The sequence below is a fragment of the Brachyistius frenatus genome, unplaced genomic scaffold (genome assembly GCF_029030835.1).
Source record: "Brachyistius frenatus isolate BFR_SWC_R1_liver_20210118 unplaced genomic scaffold, ASM2903083v1 Contig_5, whole genome shotgun sequence".
NCBI classification, from domain to species: Eukaryota; Metazoa; Chordata; class Actinopteri; family Embiotocidae; genus Brachyistius; species Brachyistius frenatus.
The window spans coordinates 7222156-7240376 of record NW_027210604.1 but is presented as its reverse complement, the minus strand read 5'-3'; the positions used below and the strand labels follow the sequence as shown (position 1 = coordinate 7240376).

General features: G+C 41.9%; 1 protein-coding gene across 1 annotated transcript; it reads left to right on the top strand.

Moving 5' to 3' along the window:
* The first annotated feature begins 635 nt into the window (after window positions 1-635).
* smg6 (SMG6 nonsense mediated mRNA decay factor) lies at window positions 636-16843 on the top strand. Its single transcript, XM_069719943.1, has 19 exons — window positions 636-731; window positions 3195-5592; window positions 5735-5927; window positions 6325-6435; window positions 6609-6715; window positions 6886-6964; window positions 7513-7623; window positions 7996-8211; window positions 9343-9404; window positions 9540-9685; window positions 10433-10546; window positions 11731-11905; window positions 12411-12630; window positions 12790-12969; window positions 13194-13361; window positions 13775-13919; window positions 14110-14372; window positions 14484-14565; window positions 14706-16843. Exons 1-19 carry the CDS (start codon window positions 641-643, stop codon window positions 14834-14836), a joined length of 4992 nt encoding a protein of 1663 aa, XP_069576044.1. The 5' UTR covers window positions 636-640; the 3' UTR covers window positions 14837-16843.
* Window positions 16844-18221: the final 1378 nt, after the last annotated feature.

Here is an 18221-nt window from a genome sequence, read left to right as displayed (position 1 = left end):
TACAAAAGCCATATACTTCAAAAATATCAAACATATATCTCTATATAAACATCACATCAGATTAATCATCACATATATTAGAATCTACATCAGCTACATTCAAAAACGTATTGCATCAAAGAAATGACAAAACCCTCCAAATGTTATACAGAACTTGGGCCTCTCCCCTTCACACCCTTCTACAAAAAGTTAGATTGCCTACTTCATTTAAGGAAAAACACATTGATTTAAATATTGTAATTAGTATTAATAATAGGCATAATGTTAGTAGTAATTTATTTATGTATTTGAACTCGGTATGCACTTACATGTGTTGCCTCTGTGAATGTATATTTTGCAAAACACAACTGACCACAAACTGGGTTTTGTTTAAACAAGCAAGATTTAAACAGAGTGGCACTGTGATTGTAAAATCTTAAGCATGTGAATTTGTTTGTTAATAAAAAATAAAAATAAAATTATATCTATTATTTTGCTTAAGGACCTGAAAACCTATTGATTATTAGAGCAAACTGACTGGTAAACCGAGAGCTGTACTACATTACCCGACTGCCTCGGCTGTATACGTCACCCGCCGTATATTTTTTTTTTACCCATACGGGCCACCGTACTTGTTATGTTTGTTTGAGTGAAAGCAAAAATGGCGAACGAACTGGACCGAGTGCGAATCTCAGCTGCGGAACTCCGAGCTGAGGCGTCGAATTCAGTCAACATCACCGACCGCCAGAAAGGTGAGAGGATTTGAATCAGACACCTGGAACAAATACAGCGGCGAAAAAGTGGACAAATCCGAGCGCGGAAAGTGTCCCAACTGAGCTCAAAAGTGGCTCACGAAGTTGCTAAGTTGGTAACCAGCTAATGTTGTTAGCTCGCGAGCTAAGCTATGTGGCCGTCCATTCTTCAGTCCCGCGCGGTGTGTTTTAAACGCCCCCCCCCCCCCCCATCAACCGTAACCACCCCACACAATGTGCGCACGACGTGTGTTTAAAATGTTCTCTCGACCGTTTCTTGCATTTACCCGCGGTAGTTTTTTGTTGTTGTTGTTGTTGTTTTTAAGTGCAACAAGAGAACACGTTTTTTTTTGTTGTTTGATTGTTACGTTGGAGCGCGCGAGGCTCAGCTGTTGTTGTGGTAAAAGTTAAAACGTTCGGTGACGTCACAGAACGAGCCAACTCGTCTGACCACCGCGTGGAGGCTTCCCACCGAAGACGACAAATATTTGTTTTGAAAACTTCGTTGTGAATAATAGTGAAAACAGGGATGGTTTTGTTTTGTTTTCTTATATTGTGGGAATGTTAAGTGCTTGTTCCCGCAATTTGACACGGTGAATTTACTGCGATGTAGCTGGCGTGTGATTCGTGTCGTGTTAAGTATAATAGTGTGGATATTTGGTATGGGTATCAGGAGGATTACATCAGTACCAGTTCAACTTATTGATACTTATTTGTGCTCTTTATTGCTGTAACTTTTTAATGGGGTTTAAATGCATAACTTAAGCACAGCATTGCTCAATGTGCCTTCTATTAATTTGATTTAAATAAAAAAAAAAAAAACTGCAAAGTGAGCATGGTTTCCTGTTAGTAATATGTGGTTTACCGGGACACAAATAGAGAGAGAGAGAGTTAAAGCTTGATTTATGGTTGATTGCTCATTTTGACGGTGGCTGTCTTGTCTTGCATGCTGTTGGAACAACAGACTTCCTCTTTGCATCAGTTGTTCACAGTCTGATTAGCAAATTGACACACGAAAATGGAGTTGGACTTGAGAGATGGAATCTAATATCCACTACAACGATGCTAATATATATATATATATAAAAAGCTAAATTGTCACCAGGCAAAGCAGAAGGTGGGATCTAAATCTGCATTTCGGCCTCTGCATTCTGCTTCTTTTGCTCACCGCAAACTGTTTTACCTGCATGCAACCGTGAAATGACCGTGATTGGTCAATACTACTTGGACTATAAACAGCAACCAGATTACTTCCAGTCGATAAAAACTTGGCCAATTGGCTACAGATTCCTTTTTCTTGCGCAGATGTCTGTTTATAAAGATTAGAGAGTTGCTATAATGGCTTCCTGAAAACAGCAGGGAAACTATCGGACCGCAACAGCCATCTGCACGAAGCTTAATAGTTTTTAAATTGTAGCTGGCACTTTCATTTTTTTAAGGTGGATAAGAGTGAGGGGAACAAATAATACAACGCAGTCTTGTGATATTCTGCGTGACAATATTGTATCGATACATGGATTTCAATGATCAATATTATTATCCAAATAAATACATCCGTGCGATGCATGCTAAAACAGGTTTTTATGACAGTGTCGTTAGTCTGTTAGCTTGACAATCCTATTTTTTCTGCAAATCAAAATGACCAAAGTGAGATGATTGGACTGAAAACTTTATTAACTTCTTTGTCAAAGAGACACTGACAAAATGTTCCTTTGGTTTGAACTGAGCAGGCGGACTAACTTTGTAAAGTTAATGACTGTGAAGCTGATTTATCTGATGAAGTGTAGTATCTTAATTTGAGTTGACGGGTCACGCTAATCTACACAGAGGAGTCATGCCAGGGAGAGTTGACTGGAGAGCCTGTAGAGAACCTGTCCAGCTATATGGCCGACTGTCCCAATTGTTTTAAAGGTTTTCCACCTTTGCACACAACTGTCAACATAGTGTTAACTATTTTTTTTTATTATTATTATTATTATTTTTTATCTCCTTAGCATTTGAACCTGTTTAGTGTAGCTAAAGTCCAGAGAATGTAATCCTGCCAAGCGCATAATCACTAGTGGGCTATTAGATGCAGCCAAAAAGTTAACCGTGTGCAAATGAGAGCCTGAATGTTAAACAACAAACAAATGAACGTCATTCAAATACCAACAGTAGTACAGAATGCTCCTGGAGATTATTTGTCCTTGGTATCCATTGTTAAAGTAAATGCACACGTTTGAATCAGAACATGTAAAACATATTGATGTCCTCAAGGACTTGAATCCAAGCAGGCAGAACTTCAGTTGTTATATCTTTAAAGCATACGGCTGGTGATATTCTTTATTTTTAACAAAATCCTACAAAAAGAACCTGACGAAGATAAGTAGTAGATTTGTTGAAATAAAGGAGAAAAAAAAAACTCCATCTTCTGTGATGATGACTGACTTTTTCTATCAACATTTTCATTTCTTCTTTCTGCAGAGGAACAACCGGAGCATTACATACACAAGCAGCATAGGAGGCGTGAAGTAAAACATCCAGATCTGCAGCGCTACCACCCGGTAGCTGGACATGGACGGCGCCACTTGGACAGTGAGGAGGGGAGTTCTGGTCTAAGCGATCCCTTAGCTGCTGATTCACACGAGCATGATCAGCCGCCACAGAGTGAGCAAAAGGCCATCTCCGAACATGATTTAGAGAGGAAAGGGTGCACAGACGGTGGGTCAGGTACCAACAAAAGAGACGAGAGAACAAGAGGTGACACCAGTAATACTCAGAACTGTAGAAAGGCCAGCCACTCGCTGGCTGAAATAGATCCAAATGATGGAAAGGGCTTTGTTGAAAATGACAGAGCGGACCAGGAACCTGCTGGGGCTGCTAAACTGACGAGGAAAGCCCGCAAACCTGATCGTGAATTTTATCAACCTGGGACCCGGAGGAGCATCCAAGGAAAGGACTGCGCAGTTGGGAGAGAGCAAGACAAACCTCCCCCCAGAAAGGAAGAGCAAAAACCGGAGCCAGAGTCCCCGCTGAGTACGAAGGGGGACAAAAAAACATCCATACAGAAGCAGGGAGGGAAAGAAAAACAAGTAAAAGCTGCACAAGAAATTGAAAAATTGACTACTTGTAGTGAGGCAAACAGAAAGCAAGGAAGCCAAGACGTGGAAACACCTCCATTACCCATTGATACTTCAGTGGAGAAAATTGCAAGCAGTGTTGAAAAACTCAGCATTAAAGAAAAGGGTAAAGCGGGGTGTGCAGGTCAAGTTGTTGGAGAGTTGAGTTGCAGGAGAGGGGACACAACTGATAAGGAGAGGAAAGGTCAAAGTGTAGGAACCAAAGATGGAGAAGAAAAGGCAGAGAAGAAGAGAGAAAAGGGAAACCGCAGAAGAAGAGGAGCGGAGAAGGAGAAAGAGAAGACCCAGGATTCCAGAAGAGAAGATGAAATGGGTGGTGGAGGAAAGAACGACCGTGGGAAAGCCGAGAAGGATAGAAACAAGAGGGCTGCCGAAGCAGATGGGAAAAAAACGGAAAAGGCAGGAGAGACGCACCAAAGCAAAAGAGAGAATCGCGGAGAAAACAGAAGAGGAGACAACAACAACAGCAGGTCCAGAGATGCAGAGAAAGATGCCAAGACAGACAGAAATTTAGACAGGGCGGTAGAAAGAGGCGACAGAAACAAATTCAACGCAAACGTCACTTCACTAACCTCAAAACGCTATTCCAAATCGGATATTCGGCGCTCACGGAATCGAACTTACAGCAGCAGCTCAGCCAGCAGTGTGACCAGCGTGGATGGTCCTGGACTAGGACGGGATGTGGAGACTACCAAGTGGTCACGCTCTGTGGCCAGGCACAATAACAGAGAGGTGACGGTTAATAGCGGAGAAGGACGGCGGCGCTATTTACAAAGTTGGACTACCAATGAGGAATCATCTACAGAATCAATGGAAGGAAGTGAGATGAGCGACAGAGCAGAAGATAGGAGGAGGAGAAGAAGAGGAGGGGATGAAGACTTAAATACAGAGAGACGGGGGGAAGAAAGGAACCGACCGAAGGGAGACAAGGGTGGAGGTCGAGGAATCCTAAGGGTTTCTCTAGAAAAACAGTCTGGTGGGGAGGCACAGCCTCGCAAGCAAGGCCTGGTTCCTCGTGGCAGAGGTGGGGGTATCTTGGTGCTTCCTTCCCGCACAGACATCTCAAATTCACCACCCGAGGTGGGGCAAAGGCTTCTTTTTGGTGGAATTAGGGGAGGAATGGCTTCCAGGAGCAGAGGTGGGCGAGGAGGAGGAGTGAGACGACTCTGGGATCCAAATAACCCAGACCAGAAACCTGCTCTTACCAGAACTCAACCCTCACAGCATTTGTCCCACCAGCAGCCTGGATATCTTCAGACTGGGACTGGATACGGACAGCTTCACTTTCTGGACACAGACGATGAGGTAGCAGGCAGTCCTCCGGTCCAACAGGGTGAGCACTTTCGATCCCAGCAGGCTGCTGCCATGGCCTACTACAAATTCCAAAACTCTGACAACCCGTACTGCTATCCCATGCCCACCAGCAACCCACAGAATCCCAACAGCAGCAGCACCAGCCAGCGCTATCCATATCCTTATCATATGGGGCCCTACCAAGTGGCTCACCCTAATGGTATGTACCCGAGCCCTGGGACAGGTCAGTTCTGTGGGAGTTACAGAGCAGCTGGTTATTCCCAGCCAGGTGCAGGAGGGGGTTTGACATTTGAAGAGGCGGAGCAACAAGCCAGAGGGGAGCTGGGGAGGATGCTGAGGGCTGCAGATGTTCAGGAGCTTCAGCTCAGTAACCTGCTGTCCAGGGATCGAGTGAGTGCTGATGGACTGGATCGCATGGCTCAGCTCAGGTGAGCATTTAAGGGAAAAATATGGGTTTTAAGTTTTACTCTGTCCTGTCTCATGCTTCCCTTTTGCTATAATAAATACAGAACTCAATACAAGTAGCCATATTTAAAAAGCGTTGTGCCACTATGCTTTCCTCTTTTCTAGAGCGGACCTTTTGGGGCTTTATGAGCAGGTCATCCTGACAGACATCGAGCTCTCAGACTCTCAGAATGTGGATCAGGCTTTGTGGAAGAACGTCTTTTACCAGGTCATAGAACACTTCCGGCAGATGCTCAAAGACCCCACCTACGATAACACCCCTCATATCAGGAACATGCTGCTCACGCTGCTGGATGAGGTGAGGAATGTGTGGGGAATTTGGACAGGCCAGAGTCTCCCAAAATAAGGAGGAAAAATAGCACAGCAGGCAGATTCTTTGGGGGCTTTACTGGCTATACAATTGTGGCTTTTGTTAGTGTTTGGGTAAACAACAGGATGAGAAAGTACCCAGTGGCATGGTGCCTTAATCATGGAAATATTTGTGTCCAAAAACCTTTTAATGGATTTAAATTCTTGTAATGTTAACAGTCTGCAATGAATTCATATTTCATATCACTTTGTTCCAGGATTGTGAATGTGAGGGCAGCCTGTAAACTTAATGTGTGAATGCCTATGGTAAAAAAAAAAAAGTACCACCTAAAGTGGGATCCCCCCCCTTTTTTTTTTTTTTTTTGTCTTCACCTTGTGTTTAACAGGGAGCGCTCTTCTTCGATGCGCTGCTTCAGAAGTTGCAGACGGTGTTCCAGTTTAAGTTGGAGGATTACATGGATGGCATGGCAATCAGGGCTCGGCCGTTACGCAAAACGGTACAGCAACACTCCTTTTACTCTGTGTGTTTGTGGGTGTACTCCATATTTGTTCACAGTGTTCGATGTCCATTGTATAGGCCGATATAAAAGGTACTTGTTAAGTGTTCCTAAAATATGTCCTGCCTTCACTTTGTATGTCCTGAATTGATTTTTCTTTTCCTCTTTTTCAGGTAAAGTATGCACTTATAAGTGCTCAGCGTTGTATGATTTGTCAAGGTGACATAGCACGTTACCGGGAGCAAGCCAGTGACTCGGCCAACTACGGCAAGGCTCGCAGGTAGGCTGTAAATTCAGCCTTCTTGGGGCATCGTACATTTTCTTACACACTTCGAAGATCATAGGATGTGTTGACATTACAATATCAAACTCTGGTAACGGTTGAGTCAAGAGGGAGTGTGCTTTTTGCTGGTATCTAATGACTCCACACTTTCATTTTTTTTTTCTCAGCTGGTACCTGAAAGCCCAGCAGATTGCTCCCAAAAATGGACGACCATATAACCAGCTGGCCCTGTTGGCTGTCTATACAGTAAGTGCTGCAGTCCAGACTGAAAGTATTTAGACATTTACACGTTCTTTGTTCTGGAGGCTCAGTGTTTCAGCACATTCAATTTGAAATAAGCGAATGGATGCCTCTTTAAAGTGTCACGTCTCACCTTTAATACGATTACGTCTACGTTAGTACTGACAGAACTGTGACAGATGCGTGAGCCTAACACGCAAACCCCTGGTAAAAACATACAGAAAGACAGTGGTGGAGTTCTGGGACATACTTCTGTGGACTGATGAAACAATAATCAACCTTTATCAAAACGATGGAAATTGTGGAGAAAAAATGAGTAGCTCATCATAGCACCTCATCTGTCAAACATGGAGGTGCTTCTGTGACGGCTTGGGCCAGACATTGACTGCAAAAAAGTTTAAAGTTGCAAATAAGTAACTGAGTTTGGAGATTTTTGTTTTTGATTGTAATTATTTTAGCAGTTCCCCGGGACAGGTGAAAAATACCGTATTTTGAGTAATGACTTTGTTTGCATCTCCCTTCCCTTGCTCTTGTTTCATCTCTCTCTCCTACAGAAGCGGAAGTTAGATGCGGTGTATTATTACATGCGCAGCTTGGCAGCTTCCAACCCCATTCTGACTGCAAAGGAAAGCCTGATGAGTCTGTTTGAGGAAGCGAAGCGTAAGGTCAGACACACACTTTGGTAATGAATAACAATAAGTCAGAAACTCGGGAATACCACAATGATTTGTTAGCATTAATGTTCGCGGAAATCAGTCGGCCTACAAGCAGTCTGACAGAAGTATAGTCTCAAAAGTTGATTTAGATCAGATCTGTTCCTGCAGTCGGGCTAATTTGTGATTTTACTTCATACATCGCACCACTGGTTAAAGAAGTCCATAATTACAGTTCATCATTTAAAAAACGTCTATTTTATCAGGAAGAAAATGACACGTTAATGTGGTAATACAAACGATGAATTTTACGATCATCTCGTGATTACTTCCAAGACTTTAGGCAGAGCAAGTGCTTCTTGTTTACAGACTTTGTTTTGGTAGGCAGAGCAGCTTGAGCGAAGGAGAAAGCAGGAGCATGAAGGTGGCTCCAGGGGTCCAGCGGTGAGAGGAAGAGGAAGAGGCGAAGAAGGAGCACGCGTGGAGATCTGGATTCGCCCCATTGGACAAGCAGCAACCCCGTCCTCACAGAGAGGAGGTAGCGAGTCCAACAGGGACTCGGAACAGGATGGAGAGCTGGGCAGTCTCAGTGCCGCTGATGTAAGAGCTTCTTCTTTCTGTCATGCGTCATGCCTTAAATGGGTTCACTCAGACACCTGTTTTGCATGTGCATATTTTTAACATTTTTTTATTTAATATTTTTAACATTTTTTGATATGGTGTTTATTGAGGTTATTTTTTTAATTTTTTTTTTACATGAATGCCTGCAGACATCTCCCACTCTGTTTTGAAAGTTTAATTTGCCCTCTCCTCTTGTAATCTAATTCATTTTTTTCCCCTGCTTTAATTTGTGTCCTCACATTTAGCATTTCCTCTTCATTCATTTATTTTGTCTCATTTATTCCCTTTGTTGTTCTTCCATTTTCAATTCCTGGGGTTTTATTTCTCTTTACTAATCTTTTATTTTGATTACTGTGCCTACGTTAACAAATCCTTTTAACCCTTTTCACCTTTTTTCATTTAAAAATACCTTGTATTTATTAAGTGGAACTGGTATAAGTACATATATGGAGTAATTGAACATATGTCCATTAGTTGGCTGCTATTCGGTCAATTATCACTGTACCAATTGAGAAAACAGGATGGACTCAGAACCCAATAACACAATCACTGTGTTAAAAATACACCTAAAGCTTAAATGTACGCTTCAGAGTGTTTGTGTGTGTGTGTAGAGCGAAAGTAAAGTTCAAGCCGTCACACTGATACATGAACATTACACAGCAAATAACTTATGAATGATTGTATATGTGTATGCTACTATATAACTTACAAATATTTACATTACAGATAATTCCGATATGAATAGTAGCTTTAATCTCACAAAAATATTGGGAGTAACCTTGTGTTTTTCCCCGTTTCTTTTCTTTACGTTTTACCCAATCTATTGTGTCTCCACACTGTCAGTTCACAATTTGACAGTGTGTCGTGTTGGTAGAGTCATGTACATCCTCTTCGTAGCCTTTCAATCCATTTCCTCTTATCACTGCTGTTCAAAATCCCAGGTGCCTTTGAATGTTGACGTCAGCTCCCAACCTCTCCTTGAGCCTTGTCAATGGATGACGACATTCGTTTTCCTGTCATGTGCTCTACTGTTAAATTTGTAGCTGAAGATGAGTAATGCTGTTGTTGTTGTTTTTTTCCTCTCTTGGCCTTCTCTATTTTTTTCTTCAGCTAAATAAGAGATTCATTCTGAGTTTTCTGCATGCGCATGGAAAGCTCTTCACTAAAGTGGGGTGAGTGACGTCTCATGTATTCCAGTTTATTAACGTCATGGACTGAATGTGTTTGACAGAGTGACATATAAAATTGCGTTTTTCTGTTTGCTTTTGTGTCGGTTAAATATTATTATGAATATGTGTATGTTACAGCATGGAATCTTTCCCTGGAGTGGCAAGTCGTGTTTTGCAGGAGTTCAGGATGCTTCTCCAGCATGGCCCCCACCTACTGGGCAGTACACACATGCTGCAGATCATCACCATCAACATGTTCACCATACACAATGCCCACAGCAGAGGTAATGCTGCACACACAAACGCACAGTCAGCATCATCTTCAAGTGACTCATAGGGCTAATACATGGGCTTTATTCACAATATTAATAGAAATGCATGGCTACCAAACAGCTTAGTTTATTTTTATTAAAGTGATTAATGCAGTTGGATTCTTTTTGTTGCAAAAAAAAATTTGTTGGCATGTTTGAACTCTGAGGTTCAGTCGCCATTGCAGAGTTGATAATGGAGAGATGCAAACTTCTTGCATCTTGGCGATATTTCTTCTTTTAAGATTAAAATATGGCACCTGTGAGACTGTTGTAAATCCAAGAGGTAAATGGTATTTTATTTGGCTTGTTAAGGTATTCAGCTCCCACATCTATTGGGTTTTTTTGTGTGTGTTTTACATAGGCTTGTTTTACCAGATAATTGCTGTTGGAATTAGTTTTCAGAGAGATGCAGATATACTTAAAAATAACTCCAAAATGAGCATGTGAAGTGAATATCTTTTAAAAATGCCACCTCTCCTCCCAAGTAATTGCAGGTTTTCTCCAATCGACAATGTTCTGATGGTTTTTACCACTTACCTGTTTGTATTTCTGTTATTGACTCTTTAACACACGTTATCTCATCTTCTTTGTCTTTTGTTTTGCAATTAAGCATGAAGTTATTTTTTTCAACTTAAAAATATGAGTAGACAAGAAACACGCATGCTGTGGTTGCGCACAATTAATTGATGAACTCCTGTTTCAAATTCTTGTCCTTGTCAGGTGAAGAAGGAGAAGTGCGGTCGGTTTTACAGGAGCAAAGCACTGCAGTGGGCCTGGGCATGTTTGCACTACTGGTGCAGCGCTGCACTGAGCTTCTCAAAGAGACTCCTGCAGGTAAACACTCATTAAGCTCTACAAGTAGGAAATCAAAACAAAAAAAAAGTACACTTCTGCCTCCAGTCATCTCCTTCAAATACTTTGAAATTAAGGTTTGCATTATTTATTAGGATCTAGATAGATAGATAGATAGTCAGTCAGTCAGTCAGTCAGTCAGTCCCACAAGGGGACATTTTTTCGCCACAGCAGCATTATAGTCACAGTTAAAGAAATAAAAATAACAGAGTAAAAAATATTAAATATGAAAATGCACAATATATACAATAAAGTTGAATAATATTAAATTAAACTAACTAAACAATAGTGCAAAGATTTAAGCAGCAAACATACAACCAACGGTGTTATTGTTGTGTGATGGATTTTGCCAGAGGTGATTTATTGTACAGTCTGATAGCGGTCGGCAGGAATGATCTCCTGTATCTGTCCTTGTGACAGTGGAGCTGGAGGAGTCTTTTGGAGAAAGTGCTGCGCTGTCCCTGCAGCAGGTGGTGGAGAGGCTGGTCAGGATTATCCAATATGGATAATAGTTTCCTCAGCGTCCTCCTCTCCACCACCTTTTCCAGACTGTCCAGTTAACAGCCAATGATGGAGCCGGCCTTCTTAACCAGTTTGTTAAGTCTGTTGGTGTCTCCGGCTCCAATGCTGCTCTCCCAGCAGACCACAGCAAAGTACAGTTCACTGGCTACAACAGAGGAACAATTAACAGACTAAATTACTGTACAGCCCCACAGCACATTGGTTGAGATTTCTTATAGACCTAGCTTGTTAAAAAATATTTGAACATGCCATTAGCCTTTTTTTTTGCCTTCATCTACCGGTTTACTTGAAGAGAATACTCTGCTGTTCAACCACGTGGCTGATAAATATCTCTAGAAATTTCAGGATAAATCCCAAGATTTGTTTTAACCTTTTAACGGTAAAATAATTTCATAAATTTAGCATGACATGGATTTGAGTGCAAATTTGAATGTTTGTCTCTAGAGTTGGACTTAATATCTTAGAGGAAGCATAATTCATCTTTATTTGTACTTCTGTAATAGCATTTTGGGATTTTATGTTGGACTTAAAACATGCTCCTGTTGAACTGCAGTTCCATTGATGCTTCTTTTCCACACAATGTGAGTTGTTTGATTATGTAATATTGAGCGTAGCTCTAAAGCTCCTCTTTTTCTCTCTTTTAGAACTAGTCTCCATGGCAGATGGAGAGGAGGAGGGTAAAGCAGAGGAGCTGGGGGGTATGGTGAGAGTCTCTGCCTTCCCATTGGACCTCAGAGAACTACTACCAAGCATCAAAGTCTGGTCTGATTGGATGTTGGGACACCCAGACCTGTGGAACCCACCACCATGCAGTATAGAGTGAGTACTTTAAACCTGCAATGACACAACATTGACATATCACCCCCTAGTTATTTTATATTGTGAATTTGTTTACACATCAGCAGCTACAGAGCAACATTATCATTCAAGTAATGTTTCTGGCTGCCTGTCGAGCTGTCTGTCTGACGTTTGGTACAGAGCAGGTTGTCCACAATGGCTTTTTTTTTGTACCTGAAAACAATGAGAGTTGAGCCAAAACAGTATCTCAGACAGCCAAACAATGAGTTGAAACTTAGCTGCAGGTTCAGGTGATGATTCACCTGATGATACATGACTAATGCCCTCTACAATGCGCATTGTCATCTAGTATTTGTTAATGAAAATAATGATGATAGCCTGCTTCAAATTAACACCTGAGGGTAATGTGTTGGTTCTGCTCATGGCCTCTACTGGTGCTCTCAGACAAGCCACACATCACACCTTTAGACAGTCGTTTTAAAAAAAAAAAAACTTAAACCTCACCATCACTTTTCCTCCTTCCCAGTTCCTGCCCTGATGTTTGGCAGTGCCTGGCTGACCTGTGCAACGAGCTGGCACGTGTGGACCACGGGGAAGTGCCGCTGTACAAAGTTGATAGCGATGAAGTCGAGGGAGATGAGGAGCTGACGGTGCTTCAGTTGAAGGAAGACAGGCTGCTCGCCGGCTTTGTGCCACTACTGGCTGCACCACAGGAGCCGTGTTACACAGACAGACACACTGAAATGGTGAGTGGAAAGCAAAAGCCTCTTGCGTACCTAAACTCGCGTGGAATTACTGAAAACTGTTTATTCTCCTGTCACCTTCAGAGCCTCCAGGCTTTACATTGACCTCTAACAATCTGCTTCCTGTTCTCGTGCACATATATCCCCGTCCTCTTTCCTCAGGCAATAGCAGCAGATTGTAAGAGAGTGACAGTGCTGAAGTACTTTCTGGAGGCTTTGTGTGGACAGGAAGAGCCTCTGTTGGCCTTCAAGGGAGGCAAATACGTCTCTATTGCAACGTCTCCTCCATCTAACCACTCAATCGATACAAGGAGCAGGCAGGATTCTGTAACAGAGCAAGAGGTGACTGTTTCTCTCCTACTCTTCCTCTAATGGGCTTTCCTCTTCAATTTGCTCCCTCTGGCCTTTTTCTCTCTTTGTGCCTTTTTGTTCTTTCAAACTTTTACCTCCACAAAATTAAGTCAACGCTTGAATAAAGATTTCATCTCCGTTCAGCAGAAGCTGTTGTTGAACGTGGAGGATAAATTGCAGAAAATGTCACTCCTCCTTTTCCATCTGTTTTGCAGTCCGATGACGTCATACTCGAGGCAGAGTCATCTCTGTCTGCATCAGAAGGAGAGGAGGATATCGAGGACGCGGGAGACTGTGAGAATGACATCAGACAACTGAAGGCACGACGCCACGTCCTTACCAACAAACTGGCACTGCAACAGAAGCGCAGAGATAAAATACAGGTGAGATGACCTTTGACATGCCAAGCAATAAATTGGCAAATAAATTAAAATGATCATTGTATGTACAGGTTTTGAAAAAAAACAATTGTTGGGTGCAGCATCAAACTTCTAAAATCCCCCGTTCTGTTGCTAATGTGTTTGTATTGAAAGTTCTTCATAGATTTACCCAAGAATGCATTTAATTATAACGCACAGTTATCGCATATCTCCACGGGCTAGTGCTGAAATATTCCAATCCCACTTTGTGTGAAGGTATTTCAGATGGTGCAGAAATACTGTTTTTTTTTTTTTTTTCTGGTCATCTTTGTGCATTAAGATGATACATTATGTTTGAATTGAATCGGCCAGACATGTAAACGATGTTGCGGCAGAGTTCCATTTGGCGTCAAATTAAACGTGCGTGTGTGTTCCAGGCGGTGCTGCAGACAGGCGGGCAGTTGGAGCTGGAAGTCCGGCCTCTCTTTCTGGTTCCCGACACCAACGGATTCATTGATCATTTAGGAGGGCTGAAGAAACTCCTTCAGTGTGGAACTTACATAATAGTCGTGCCACTCATCGGTAAGAATGACAGACACAAACAAAGATGTGAGGAAATTACTTTAAAGGATGAGTGCGCTCTCCAGTAGGAGGGGCGGAGGAGGATTCAATTGTAGAGCGGTTAACGTGATCATAAATGTGACGTTCAGTGCAGAACCAGGAATTCCCTGTTTATGTATACTGATGGTGAGATTTCTGTTCCCTCTTCCAGTGATTACAGAGTTAGATGGCTTGGCTAAAGGCCAGGACAGTTTCGGCATCGGAGTAGGATCAGGAGGGCGCAGCACTGGAAGTAGGGGCAACTATAATGTCTGTGCAGCCCATGTGCGGGCCGTGCAGGAGAAAGCTCGGCTGGCAGTGGCTTTCTTAGAGAAAGGATTCGAAGCCAGGGAACCGTGTCTCAGAGCCCTGACCAGCAGAGGAAGTCAGCTTGAGTCAATTTCTTTCCGCAGTGAAGACACATCTGGACAGCAGGTAGGACACCAAATAAATTAGAATAAGGCTGTTTCTTTTGGAAAGTTAACTGCTTGATGAACATTACTTCCCCCGTAAAAATGTTTTGTGCTGTTTTCTCCTCTTACTCAGGGTAACAATGACGACGTGATTCTGTCCTGCTGTCTCCACTACTGCGAAGACAAGGCAAAAGATTTCATGCCTCATCAGAGAAGTATGTGCCATTAACTTTCATTTGTTCTCCGTCAGTGTTCATATATCCTCACATTCATGTGAACACACTGCATAGTTTGATGTCAATAAAGTCCTCTGAGTTTCTCATTTACACCTTTTGACCCCCTGCCTCATAAACAGATGGGACCGTGAGGCTGCAGAGAGAAGTGGTACTCCTTACAGATGACCGTAACCTGCGTGTCAAAGCCTTGACCCGCAACGTCCCTGTGCGAGACATCCCAGCGTTCCTCGGCTGGGCCAAAGTGGGCTGAACCAGGCTAAGCTGGAATCAAAGGAACCCAACTGCTGAAGCCTGCTTGTCACTCAGCCAGGAGAGAAGACACACTTAAGCAGAAGAAGAGGAGATAACAGGGTAGATGAAATGATAAAGAGCGCAACGAACCACTTCTTATGGAATACAATCAAATGTAATGAGAGCAAGGTGGCTTCAGTGAGCTTTTTACCCCTTGTGAAGGAGTGCGTTCGTGTATTTATGTGTCAAGATCAGCAAGATTCCCCAGAAAGAGAGAGGAAGACTTGATAAGTCTCAGAAAGGCTGAAGTGGAAGGTAGGGAGGAGGTAAAATGGAGTGATTTCATTGGTAGGCTGCCCTGTCCAGCCTCAAACCTCTTTAGTGTGCACTCCGCGAGCAGAATTAAAATTTGAAGCTGATGATAGAATGAGCCAGAGATAGGGTGAGTGTCAATGGGCATTTAATTGATTAAAGAAGGCAGTAATGAAGGCCATAAATGGCACTCGGACACCTCTTTGAGGATCCAGGCTTAGAGACTGCATTGGCCTCTACAGCAGAGCTGAGAGAAAGGTAGGTGGAGAGAAGCACGGCTGGATGGTCTGTCAGTGGAGTGAAACGTGTCTGTTTGTAATGAGGGTTAAATCAAGAGCCCTCGTACCAACTCGGCACCTCCAAGGAATTGCATGCAGGTACGGTGTTTCCTGCTAACCCAGGAAACGCCTGATGCCTGTTTGGTATCTTGGGTTGTACCTCCAGCTCAATGCTACCATGAGGTTTGGCTATTGTCAGAAAATGTTTTTTTAAAAATCAACAACAAAAAACATTGTTTGATTTTAATCTCTCTTGTTTTTACTTATTTTTGAGCTCGTGTAAACAAAAAAATTATTTCTTTCTCCGACGTCATTTCTCCATTTTTCTAGACTTTGATAATAAGCATCTGCAAAGTTTTTCCAAAAATCACATAAACCCTAATTTACTAAAATCAATTTTGTTCATTTGATCTGGATGCAAATGTATCTGTAACTTTACTCATTTGTGGTTTTAAGCGGTGTAAGAAATAGATTTATTTGTTGGTTTGTTATAAGTTTTCACTTTAAGAAAATTACGCTACATTGACTAACTTTTGATTTTATGTTTTAAATGAAATTCTACACATCTATCACCAAAAACATTAAGACAAACAATTGCAAAACCTCTTTGACCCAGGTCTTTTGTTAAGACAGCCAAGATGTCTGGAGGTTGTTTGGACTTTGCAGAAACGTTATTATCGAGTATCATAAGTGACCGTTTCTCTTTATTTTCTATTCATCTTCACACTCGCATCAGTACTTTTGAGCTTTTCAAATTATACCAGAGCTGCAGTTCCACTTTCCTTATATTTCTTTTATTCATCAAGACCTATTTTCCTCTTCAGAGTGGGACTAATCGTTTTAACAGTTCACATATCCACTTTTCTTTTGTTCAAGCTGAAATACATGCGGCATATTACAGATTGTAAAATGTTCATAAAGTTCAAGCAACACCTCACTGATTTACCGTTAAACATTGGTTTAAACAAAGGTATTTTGTTTTGTTTGAGCTTTTGCTTGCTCTACATTTCATTGGGAGACAGTTTCAGGAGATTCTGTCTCCAACTCAGACTTTACGTTTCTGTGTCTGACAGCTTTAAATTTGATGTAATCTCCACATCTGGTATGTTGAATCACACGCATTTCATCAGTCGTTCATCACAGTTCAGTCTTTATGGATTTAAAACAATGTTGCACATAGAAGTGGCTGCCTTGAACTATATCTGCGTTTTCAGCTAAGCTTGTTACAACTTCCAAAAGCTGTTGATGTTTCTGTATTTGTTTGAGCCGTGCGACGGGTTTATTCATCTTTTTAGACCCTCTGTTTTGGTGCTGTAGTATTCAGTGCAGTCTATTGCGTGAAGTTGGCACTGCTGCAGTATTGGATCTAATGTGGTCATTATAATCAACTTGAATGACTTTTTCATCATCCATCATTAAAAATGTTTCAAAGCCTTTGTTTTTCGCCTCATTGATGTGCAAATGAAGGCCGTGGTGTTGTAAGAATATTTGTCTTTTCACCTGTGGGAGTTGGGAAGGTAACGGGTGGCAATGCATCTGGTCTATTTGAGTGTTGCAGTAAGTCATGACAGAGTGACAGTGAGCCAGCATGCACAAGAGGACCTGTCATCCGAAGCATCTAAATGCAATTTATCAACTATTCATTTTCTAACTAATACCTGTGCTTTTCCATATCCTGTCAAAATGCCTCCTGTGAATAAGGCTTATAGTGGGGTTTCTCAATTTCTAATTAGTTTTATTCCCTTCAAACTTATTATTTTCATGACTTTTCAGAATCCCTGGATATCTACAGTTCTTATGTTTAGGTCACTAAATGAAAAACTTTGGACCAGAGGGGAAATAATCATATGCTGAACATGAATATGAATTTACTACTGTCGAGAAAATACCATTTTAAAGAAGCCACTGATAATCAGCATTATTACAAGAAAACATCAAATTCATACACAAAATCAAGGGCATACCAAAACTTTTACATGTGTGCCCTCATGTGGTAGCTGAAGATGAGACAGGTGGGAGTGATGGAGCCACCGGTTTTTTTTTTTTTTTTTTTTTGTTACAGTAAATAAGAGCTGTTGAGTGTTGCACCTCAGAGACTGTCTTCATAAACTGAGGAACGGTAAAGGTCCAAAATTTACAAAGGAGACCGCTCTGGAAAAAAAAAAAATGTATATATTGATCTTTAGGTAGATGTGCCTCAAAAGATTGACTTGCTGTGGTTTCAGGCCTGACATAATATTTTAACGTGATATAACTCAACTCTTCCATGAGAAGCAGCTGTGTGTGTGTGTGTGTGTGTGTGAAAATGTACATCTTCAGATACATACACACATGCATGTGTGTGTGTGTGTGTGTGTGTGTCGGGGTCAGAAAGTTCTGCAGCTTATCCATCCGTATCATTTGCGTCAGTGTACTTCTGTGCCTGGATACAGACCACACAGGCAGGACCTAATTCCCATCATCATGACAACAGTGATGCCAGGCAACCAATCAGAGCGCTCTCAGCCCGGTCCTGGAAGCTGATTGGTTTCTCAGCCTGCAGCCTGTTGTGGAATGTCCATCTTTAACCTCTGCTGCCATGCACATTGCACACATCCTATATTTTCTCAATGCAGATTACAGCTCCATGTGTAGATCCTCCTCCGGAGTGCAGTGTCATGCTGAAATTGTTTTGTATGCGACAACTGGACGGAGCTGAATGAAATCTGTAAATGGAGAACAATGACTAAGGAGTGGGTGCTTCCCAGATGTGAACAAAACATCTTGTTTTATTATGTGCACAAAGTGTTAAAGCTGATCATCTGGCATTCACAC

Bases quoted from the DNA above. Each gene is read 5' to 3' on its own strand.
- smg6 (XM_069719943.1), top strand. From the start codon at position 641: ATGGCGAACGAACTGGACCGAGTGCGAATCTCAGCTGCGGAACTCCGA. The intron at 732-3,194 runs GTGAGAGGATTT...TTCTTTCTGCAG, and splicing joins CATCACCGACCGCCAGAAAG to AGGAACAACCGGAGCATTAC. The intron at 12,631-12,789 runs GTGAGTGGAAAG...CTCTTTCCTCAG, and splicing joins CAGACAGACACACTGAAATG to GCAATAGCAGCAGATTGTAA.